At 34.8% G+C, this 11,451-nt stretch overlaps 1 protein-coding gene across 7 annotated transcripts in view; it reads right to left on the bottom strand.

Moving 5' to 3' along the window:
- The window catches only part of LOC127865071 (serine/threonine-protein kinase WNK1-like), a 78,567-nt gene that overhangs the window by 35,998 nt on the left and 31,118 nt on the right, over positions 1-11,451 (bottom strand). For 6 of the 7 annotated variants that reach the window (XM_052404947.1, XM_052404942.1, XM_052404948.1 and 3 more), the window contains 4 exons: positions 11,150-11,281; positions 9,802-9,858; positions 4,591-4,681; positions 735-806 (listed from right to left, as the gene is read on the bottom strand). In XM_052404947.1, coding sequence (XP_052260907.1) covers positions 735-806; positions 4,591-4,681; positions 9,802-9,858; positions 11,150-11,281 — 352 coding nt within the window. The remainder of the gene's footprint in view (positions 1-734; positions 807-4,590; positions 4,682-9,801; positions 9,859-11,149; positions 11,282-11,451) is intronic. The other variant, XM_052404944.1, reaches the window with a different exon arrangement.

Here is an 11,451-nt window from a genome sequence, read left to right as displayed (position 1 = left end):
AAAACAGAAAATTTTGAAGCGCAAGGCCCAAAACTTTAGCTAAATCTATGGACTGGAATGAAACCCACACATCATCTGTAAGTCTTGTAGGTGCTAAATATTTGAAAGCGTTAAGTACAAAAACCTTTGAAAAAAGGTTATAACAGAAAAAGTTCAAGGCCCATAACATTTCCAACAAGAGCTGTGTTTGTGAAACACAATGCCCCCTACTGCACTCCTTTAAAGCCATATGTTTGACCTTTTACCTTGAAGGATGACCTTTCACCACTCAAAATGTGCAGCTCCATGAGATACACATGCATGCAAAATATCAAGTTGCTATCTTCAATATTGCAAGTTATCGCAAAACTTTAACCAAGGTTAAAGTTTTTGGACAGAATGACAGACTGACAGGCCAAAAACAATAAACCCCCGATCATTCGATCCGGGGGGCATAAAAATCCATGGACTGGAAAGAATATCACACTTCATTTGCAAGTCATGTTGGTAGACTCACATACCAAAAATCAGCTCAATACCTGAAAGTGTTGCGTAAAAAAACTCTAGCAAATTAAATGCGGGACGGACAGTGCGACTGCTATATGCCACCATACCGTTAAAAATAAGTTAATGATGTACACAGCCCTTTCAATGCCGCACACCAACACCAGTCACAGGTTGATCACAATATCTCACCCCTCAAGCACTACGTACCCAGATGGGCTTAAAACATTTGTTATATCAGATAAGAATACCTTTTCAACACGGTCTTTGATATGCTTGCTGACTATTTTCACATCTTCTTCTTGAAGAAACCCAGACTTGACCTTTGGACATAAAACATCATGAAATGAAACAAAACACTACGAAGCGAAAAGCAATGAGCCAGTTTCTGAGCAAATCACATATGATAAAGTATTGTTTAACATAAGCCAAAGGCTTATCAAGGATGACACTCTGAGGGGATACTATTCACACATGCATTAATCCCATTTTTCCCTAAGAATGGCTCAACTACTTTCTTTATTAATGCAAACTTTCATCAAGTGATCAACAACATGTTAGGAATAGGAGTGCTGTGTGTCATATAAACAATGAATTGAGTATATAAACCAGTTATTAATAACAAAAATCAGTGGAAACAGGTAAAAACAAGGCTATTGTCAAGCAATATGGTCCCCTACAGGCCGCATCATTGTCAGAAATTCCACCATTTTCAGATTTTTTTTTCCGGTTGCCATACCAACAATTTTTGACGTAGGAACAAAATGAAATGACGTGCATAATGCCCATATTGCCATCTATCCATGTTGCAAGTTTCATGAAAAAATATTTAGAACTTTTAAAGTTATAGAAGGATCCAGAAAAGTGTGAAGGACAGACAGACTGACAGACAGAGCGCAAACCATAAGTCCCCTCCGGTGAAACCGATAGGGGACAAAAATGCATTAATTTCACGTTAAACTGTACAGTTAACAGAGATCACCGTTCACAGACAAAAACACAGTCAATTCATTTCATATTAAATTACAACAAGAGCACCGCATATCGGGTGCCAACGCTCTGCTGACAGTGCAGTTTTGAATAAATGAAAGCTTGTCAGAATTAATTTTTTTTTTACAGGTCACAGTGACCTTGACCTTTGACCTAGTGACCCAAAAATGGGTGTGGCGCGTGGAACTCATCAAGGCGCATCTACATATGAAGTTTCAAAGTTGTAGGTGGAAGCACTTTGATTTTAGAGACAAATGTCAAGGCTTTAGCATGACGCAGACGGCCGAGCTAGCTATGAAAATACCTCGGGTTTTCTCTGAAAACAGCCGAGCTAAAAATAAACAATGAGTAAAAGAACGATTCAATTTCTTAAAGCATGTAGTACAATAAACTTCCAAAGGGTCCCTTTATTGTAACTATTTAAAAGTTTCAAAAATTTATGCAAACTTGGTCTTATTGAGAAGTGTTTCGATATGAATTTGGCTCTTTCTTCTACATAAAATGAACATTTAAGTATAAAGTGATATTCTTAATTGTTAAGTGAAAATAAAGTGCAAATTCTTTCATTTCTGATAATGTTATATTAATGTCTGCCAGTTTCAATTAACAACTTATGTGACGACAGACATATTTTAGCAATGATGCTTCGATTGTCAATTACATCTACATACACAGACAAATACAGGTTTACGTTCTTTATAAAGTAGTAATGAAATTGATGAACAACATTAACTCTCCACTCATACTGATCTCTGAGTCTTATCTATAACAAAGGAATAGAGCTTTCAATTATAACTGACTCAGGAAACAACCATTCATCTGTAAATCCTGTTTGGTTTCAAATTTGGCGAACTTTGGAGGACTAATTAACAGCTTTATTTTGTGTTTCAATTTTTAATCTGTGCATATTAATTACAGTAGTAAGGATACAATTTCATTGTTTCCTTTGGTGAAGTTTCAAAAAATATTTAACAATTCTTAGGTATCTACCAATGAATAAAGGAAATAAAGGAAATTGACCAACTTCAGCATAGGTGAATTTGTTGACAGTTTGACATTAAACAGTCTTTTACAGAACTTTCTGTGAATACATTTGATATTAGTTGCCGCAATAAATCCCCAGACTTCGAAATTATAATTAAGGATTAACAAGACATAGGCATCTTGAACATAAAATTTATTTGCACTTCCATATCTTTCAAAATACGAAAAAGGGAATTCATCACCCTTGTAGCTTTGCCATATACTGTCTTCGTGGCAGGTATATATGAGCCCCCAATTGACATAACAATACATAGGTAGTTAAAATTGCTCACTATTTCAATATCTTTTCTTTGTAGCACCACTTGGATTATCTTTGATAATGTGTGTCATTGTATTTAACAATAAAACCCAGTTTATTTTAGCAGAAATGTGGACCCTTAAAGGGAGACTATCTTGAGCATACTAGTATGTTGATGAATAAAGAGTTCTCTCAAATTCCTGAGTAAGAGTTACTGCCCATTCTATAATAGAATTTAGTTCTGAGATCACTTCCTTTCTGGCATTGGATTCCAAGGATTAAACCTACAGAAAAAATCGAAATTAAAAAAATCTAGATTAATCAGCAGAGATATTTCTTCAGGAAGGAAGAGGAGAGCTCAGACAAAACTGCCGGAAAATTAGGAAGCTAGAGTGTTCACAAGCTTTTTTACTATATAAATATAAGAAAAATACGCCAATCCCCTGGCGGCCATGTTTTTTAAACGATCCAAACCATTTTCGAACTCAACTATCGTATCCATGAAACAAATGTTCTGACCAAATTTCATGAAGATTGGGCAAAAAATGTGTCTTCTAGACTGTTTACATGTTTTCACTATATACATATAGAGAAAACTGCCCCATCCCCTGGAGGCAATGTTTTTTCCCCCAACATGACCATTTTCAAACTCGTCCGAGATATCTATAAAATTGATGTTTAGAAAAAAAAATTATGATGATTAGGCAAAAAATGTGACTTCTACAGTGTTCACAAGCTTTTTTTACAATATAAATATAAGGAAAATGACCCCCCCACCCTGGCAGACATGTTTTTTTAACATTTTTAAACCGAACCATTTTCGAACTCAACAGTCATATCCAGAAAACACATGTTCTGACCAAATTTCATGAAGATTGGGCCAAAAATGTGACTTCTAGAGTGTTCACATGTTTTCACTATATACATATAGAGAAAACTGCCCCGCCCTCTGGCGACCATGTTTTTTCACCGATCTGGACCATTTTCGAACTTGTCCGAGATATCAATTAAACGAATGTTTTGACCAAGTTTCATGATGATTGGGCAAAAATTGTGACTTCTAGTGTTCACAAGGTTTCTCAATAGCCATATAAGGAATACTGTCCCGCCCCCTGGTGGCCATGTTTTTCAACGGACCGGAACCATTTTTGAACTCAACCAACATATCATTTACCAAAAATATTTTGACAAAGTTACATGAAGATTGGGCATCAAATGTGACTTCTACAGTGTTCACAAGGTTTTTCTTTTTTTTGACCTTGTGACCTAGTTTGGACCAAGCATGACCCAGTTTCAAACTTTGTCTAGGTATCAATGAGACAAATGTTCTGACCAAGTTTCATGAAGATCGGACAATAAATGTGACCTCTAGAGTGTTCACAAGGCAAAATGTTGACGACGGACAAAAGGCGATCACAAAAGCTCACCATGAGCACGTTGTGCTCAGGTGAGCTAATAAATAAAACATGATCGGCCATGTGAGTTCACTAATAGGTCATTTTCAAGCAAAACTATGTATAAATGGTGTTATGTGCTTATAAGTTCATGTTTTCAGACATAAGTTTTAATGTTTTCAATACATTGAGCAAATAATTATTGTAAAAACTTGTACTTGTACCTTACGAACTGAAATTCTATTGATTCTGGAGTAAGTATTCTTAGAACACAAGCTACATATCATTTCTAGTCAGCAAGTTTCATTCACCACTTTAAAATGTCAAGAGCTCTCAACAATGTAAGTGGCACTTATCTAATTGCCTAACTAACAGCATTATTGACTGATTTATTTTCCCTGTATCTTTAAAACTGAGATTGTAAACATGCACATGTAATACCATTTCCGCTGCGACATTTTCAGGAACATCTTTCCCCATGTCGAAATCAAACTGTATTGCTTCATTCTCTTTGTGCTTGTCCTTCCTTTTTCTGAAATTTTAAGTGTTTAACATATTTAATTGTGATTTTTTTTCCCGATTATTCAGATGTTTTCAATATTATAAACTGGTCAAAATATTTGAGTATTCAAGGAATGCTTGATTACCAGAGACGTTTTTTTATAATTTTTTTAAAGAAATGTTATAAGCATCATTGAACATGCCACATTATTTCCCAAAACATTCAAGGAAGTGCCATGATCAAATGAAAATATTACCAAACAGTTTTGAGAGGGGGCAGGAAACAATTGCTGACATTTGAGAAAAATGGGAGCTTTAACAATAAAGAGTTGTTTTTAAAACTAGACATGTTTCATTTTGTTTTCCTTGAAAGCATCAAATGGGTCTTCAAAAGAAAAATGGTGGCAAATAGCCTATACAAAATTGCAGCTCCATTCATTTATAAGATATTGATACGAACAATGAAATGGAATTATAGACATTGTATTTCACAATTGATTACCTTTAAAATATAAGCACACATTCCTTTGGTTAAAGGTAGTCATTAACAATATTAAAACAAATCAGCCAGTTTTAAAATGCTTCTTTTGCAAATCTAATTAACATTAAGCAATTATTTACAATCCAGTCTTTCCCCCTTAAACTTGTGAAGACACACATTGTCAATTTGTGAAAATAAATGTTTTTCTCAAAGCAGTGAAATGTTAATGTGATTTAAAAACACAGCTGTGAAATTTAACAAGAGCACCGCATAACGGGTGCCACGCTCAGCTACAGGTGCAGTTTTGAATTAAATGAAAGTTTGTCAGAATAATTTTATTTTTTTTAGGTCACAGTGACCTTGACCTTTGACCTAGTGACCTCAAAATGGGTGTGGTGTGTAGAACTCATCAAGGTGCATCTACATATGAAGTTTCAAAGTTGTAGGTGGAAGCACTTTGATTTTAGAGCCAATGTTAAGGTTTTAGCACGACGCGGACGGCAGATGACGAGCTGGCTATGACAATACCTTGGGTTTTCTCCGAAAACGCCGAGCTAAAAATACAGTATTTTCTTGACTATAATATGGATAAATTTACTTCAGATTTAAATGAAAGAGTTTGGGGCCCTCCATATAAGCGCAAGGCAATTAAACTGCGTTAAAATATTCATTTTAACAATTGTAAGGCAGATGATAATGACATTGCAGGCGTGGACATTGTAAGAAGATGTAGTATATTACCATAAATACTCTAAAATTTCCACACTTACTCATTTTTATCCAAAATAATCATTTTAAGGGAAAATCTTGTTTTTTGACAAACAGATTTTTTCCTATCATAAATGACTCTTAATTTCCTATCATTTTAATTTTATCAGAATTCAACAATTATGTGTTCATACATTGACACATGACACAAATGTTTTTACAACCTTATTACAGCCATAAAACAGGAAAACAAATATAAGAAGTCAGTGGATCATTACAAGGTTGTTACTTGGGTAAATTGGCATGAATACTGTTATTTGGGTAAATTGGCATGTATACTGGTTGTAGACAATTGTTTTACCATATAGCTTTAATATTTTGAATTTATCGTCATAAGTAAATAATAAGTTCATCATATTTATTTTGGATCCTTTTCTGTATGATGTCAAGTAGAGAAAATGATGATAATCCAATTGCTTTTGAAAAGTTTTGTTATTTAATGCAACATGTCAGTTCAGTTTTCTAAGGCGCAATACAACTCTTAACACTTTACCACTTAGATACATATTTTAACGCAGTTGTAGTCCCTTTGAAAGTTAAATTTAAAAAATACCTTTCTTACTAGATTAAAGTTTTAAAAGCTTCATTTCCAGCCATTAGATACTGATGAGCAGCAAACAGCATACAAACTGAACAGACTGTGAGTTACTTGCAGGCTGTTCTGGTTTTATGCTGGTTGCAAAAGCCATTTTCACGTGATTCTTATGGGAGAAAGGGTTAAAACCTGTGTGTAAAAAATTGGCTGCAAATGTATTTCGCTATACTTGAGGATAAAAGACAACAATTCAAAAGCAATCAATGAAATAATAGTTTTTTTACTTCAGTAATATAAAGGTCCTTACTTAAGTATATTGATTGCTAACCATAAGCAATTAAAACACAAGAATATCCAAACTTCAATGCAATCAATAGAATTTCATATTGTCTCTAAATTTTCAGACCCTTTCTTTTATGGGGTATTTTCATGTAAAATATTTTCAGACCTTTAAGAAATAAATTATTTTTAAAGGTCCATAAATGTAAAGTATTAATTACGGTAAATAAGTATGTATAGCTTTCTGAAGTAAATCTACGAAACAGATTTAAAATCTTTGCATTATTGTAACATTATGTGTTTTTTCCAATTGTTAAATATTAGAATATAAAATAAGACATTCCAAAATCCACCCAAACATTTTCTAATGCGTCTAGATAAATTTGTAATCCAAAATGCATTCCCGAACTTTATTGTTTGCAAAAATAAACAAATGCTAGCTACAAATAATCTGTATTGATGTATTTTGCGTAAATCCTTAGAAAAGCTTAAAAGAGTTTAAAAATTATACTTCATGTACAATATCCTTGTCAACCTTGTGTTATTTGATTGTTTTTTGTTTTTTTTTAAGATGGCAAACATCTTCTTGCAATTAAAAACAAGATATGTGTTTGTCAGAAACACTATGTCCCCTTTTGCGCCGCTTTGAAGCTATACATTTGACCTTTGACCTTGAAGGATGACCTTGACCTTTCACCACTCAAAATGTGCAGCTCCATGAGATACACATGCATGCCAAATATCAAGTTGCTATCTTCAATATTGCAAAAGTTATTGCAAATGTTTAAGTTGAGGCAAACAAACACACAAACAAACTTACAGACAGGGCAAAAACAATATGTCCCCCACTATAGTGGTGGTCGACATAAAAATCATTTACGCTGCTCAACAGCGCTTCTGATGTTGAGATAGTTAAGTATAGATCCATGAAATGAACAATTATTGTATACACCTCCATGTGGACAGCGTGCATTTGGCTGCCTGAGCTGACTGCGTGTTAACATTATGGAGGAGCATTTGATTCATAGTCTGGCATTGTTTGTCGCACTACATAAGTGTGAATGTAATGTTCAGTAAAGCACAAAAAACAAGATTTAATATTAAGTCAAATAATAGAGAGATAAATGAAGTGATAATTATTAGGTTATTTAAAAAAAAAATTACGAGTGATTTTATGTTGAATTTCTTCCCTATCTTACGCTAAAGCCAATACAACAAGGATATCAGCAAAACTGATGGATGCTCCCCAATGATACTTTGTCCATTTATGGGTTAATTGTGTGGAAAAAAGTGAGACCTTGAGAAAATCTAATATTAGCCTCAGACCTTGACCTTGACCCCAGTGACCTCAAACCTCATCAAAAGGTAGAGGTCCATGCAAGGTACCAACATGCCAAATATATTAGAGATCGGTCAAATATTGAAGGCGCTATGAGAAACTGTACCAAAAGTGTGAAGGAAAATCTATAATTAGCTTTGGTGACCTTGACCCCAGTGACCTCATACATCATCAAAAGGTAGAGGTCCATGCAAAGTATCTACATGCCAAATATGAAAGAGTATTGAAGGTGGTATGAGAAACTGTAACAAAAGTGTGATGAAAAAATCTATTAAAAGCCTTTGTGACCTTGACCCCAGTGACCTCAAACGTCATCAAAAGGTAGAGGTCCATGCAAGGTACCTACATGCCAAATATGAAAGAGATCGGTAAACTATTGAAGGTGCTATGAGAAACTGTAACAAAAGTGTGACGGAAAAATCTATTATTAGCCTTGGTGACCTTGACCCCAGTGACTTCAAACGTCATCAAAAGGTAGAGGTCCATGCAAGGTATCTACATGCCAAATATGAGAGTATTGAAGATAGTATGAGAAACTGTAACAAAAGTGTGATGGAAAAATCTATTTTTAGCCTTGGTGACCTTGACCCCAGTGACATCAAACGTCAATAAAAGGTAGAGGCTCATGCAAGGTACCTACATGCCAAATATGAAAGAGATCGGTAAAGTATTGAAGGTGCTATGAGAAACTGTTACAAAAGTGTGACGGAAAAATCTATTATTAGCCTTGGTGACCTTGACCTTGACCCCAGTGACCTCAAACGTCATCAAAAGGTAGAGGCCCATGCAAGGTATCTACATGCCAAATATGAAAGAGTATTGAAGGTGGTATGGGAAACTGTAACAAAAGTGTGACGGAAAAATCTAATATTAGCCTTGGTGACCTTGACCCCAGTGACATCAAACGTCAATAAAAGGTAAAGGTCCATGCAAGGTATCTACATGCCAAATATGAAAGAGATCAGTAAAGTATTGAAGGTGCTATGAGAAACTGTAACAAAAGTCTATTATTAGCCTTGGTGACCTTGACCTTGACCCCAGTGACCTCAAACGTCATCAAAAGGTAGAGGTCTATGGTTATGGTTCTTAGTCACTGCACTTTTTCTACTTGCCATCTGTTTATATTTCAAGTTTCAAGTAAATCCCTTCAGTAGATTTAGAGTTATGCTCTGGACAAAAATTTACTTTGAAATTAAATAAAGGGAAATAATTCAAAAACTTAGGTAGATAGAGTTATGGTTCTTAGTCACTGCACTTCTCCTACTTGCCATCTGTTTATATTTCAAGTTTCAAGTAAATCCCATTAGTAGATTTAGAGCTTTGCTCCGGACAAAAATTTACTTTGAAATTAAATAAAGGGAGATAATTCAAAAACTAAGGTAGATAGAGTTATTGTTCTTAGTCACTGCACTTTTCCTACTTGCCATCTGTTTATATTTAAAGTTTCAAGTAAATCCCTTCAGTAGATTAAGAGTTATGCTCCGGACAAGAATTTAGTTCGTACGGAAGTGCGGAAGGACAAACTGGCAACTATATGCTCCCCATATATATATATATGGGGAGCATAAAAAGCAACAAAGTTAATAAAAGAGTTGTGACACTATCTTATAGTCATATTGACTTATAATCAAGATAGTACGGTATCCACAAAATAAGCAAAATATCTATTTTAACCATATTATACAGTAATGTAGACACATTAAACAAGGGAATTGTGATTTCTTCTCAAAATTGTGCAAAATATGTTACTTTTTGGAATTGTGTAATAGCCTCTGATTGGCCTCTGTTGTATAAGCTGAATAACCCCTGAAATGTTCAATACATCCCATGTAGTCAACATTTTTAAACTGATCTTGCTCACAGTACATATGATGAAATTCCCACCAAAATCATACTTATGTCATGTCACAATCAAGTAACATATTGGTTTCAAAGATAATAAGCTGCAGCTAGTTTTTATGGAAATCAAACTTGCACATAGGTTTCAAAAAAAAATAAGCACACATAGCGTTCATAAAGAAGAGCACCGCATAATGGGTGCCACACTCGGCTGAGAAAGCTTGTCTTATTTATTTTTTTTAGAGGTAACTGTGACCTTGACCTTAGACCTAGAGACCCAAAAATGGGTGTGGCGTGTAGAACTCATTTTAGGTGCAGCTACATGTGAAGTTTGAAAGCTGTAGGTAGAAGCACTTTGATTTTAGAGGCAATGTTCAAAACCATAAAATATTAAGGTTTTAGCACGACGCGGACAGCGGACGACGAGCTGGCTATGACAATACCTCGGGTTTTCTCCGAAAAACAGCCGAGCTAAATATTAATGTCCATTTAGGTTTTGTGGAAACAAAATTAACATTGGTAACTAAGTTGTTAATAGTTCTCATGGCAAAATACGCTGCAAATTCCTCTTATATGGAGTTTTTCGTTTAAATGAAGTCCCAAAAATTCAATCAGTGCAGAAAAAATAGTTCCAGATAAGCTTTTGCTGACTGCACAGGTTAATCAGGACCACACTATAGGCACATGCCTTAAAGGGACCTTTTCACATTTTGGTAAAATGACAAAAAAAAAAATGGTTCTGACTCCCAAATATTTGTTGTGGTTATGATATTTGTGAGCAAACAGTTATACTGAACATTGACTATGCTCTAAAATATCCATTATATGCATCTTTTGACGATTTAACAACCTGAAAATTATGAAGCGTTACAACGCAAAACTATTTAATAATTTGGAGATTCCTGTTGTTGTCGTTATATTTTGTGACACTACCAGGATTGCTTATATAAAGTATACAATTAAATACATCACTCATTGTATGAGCACAGATGGCCGAGTGGTCTAAGCATTAGATTTTTACTCAGTGGTTCGAGCCCAGTTGAGGGTTCCTTTTTTTCTTTCTTTTATTTTATTTTTGTTTTTTAATGGAGTTTTAGTTTAGTTTATATATATAAAGCATTTAATGACAAACTTCAATATCTGCCCAAAGCTGTGAAACGATCCTTTTAAGCGTACTTTTCAGAGAGCTGGGTTCACATAAATCCTTCTCAACCAGAAAGCCAACATTTGTCTACTTCAAACAGCCAATAAGCCTTACTTAGGGTCAACGACACGAAGTCGTAGCTGTATTACATCGTTCTGCTCATCATCATCTGTGCCGACCTGTTCCACATGTAGACCCGTGTCCTCCAGGAAAAAGTCGTTCTGCAGTAGCTCTCGCACCTCAAACCTAGACATAAAAAATCAGTCAGTCCCTACTCCAATTTTGCACAAGCTGGCTATGACAATACCTCAGGTTTTCTTCAAAAACAGCCAAGCTAAAAATGCCAGTACATTTGATATAGACTTCTACATAACAATTAAACAACTGATCAGATGTGATTTTAATACGCTTCATAA

This window comes from Dreissena polymorpha, chromosome 1 (assembly GCF_020536995.1).
Source record: "Dreissena polymorpha isolate Duluth1 chromosome 1, UMN_Dpol_1.0, whole genome shotgun sequence".
Taxonomy (NCBI): Eukaryota; Metazoa; Mollusca; class Bivalvia; order Myida; family Dreissenidae; genus Dreissena; species Dreissena polymorpha.
This window is presented reverse-complemented; position numbering and strand designations above follow the sequence as displayed.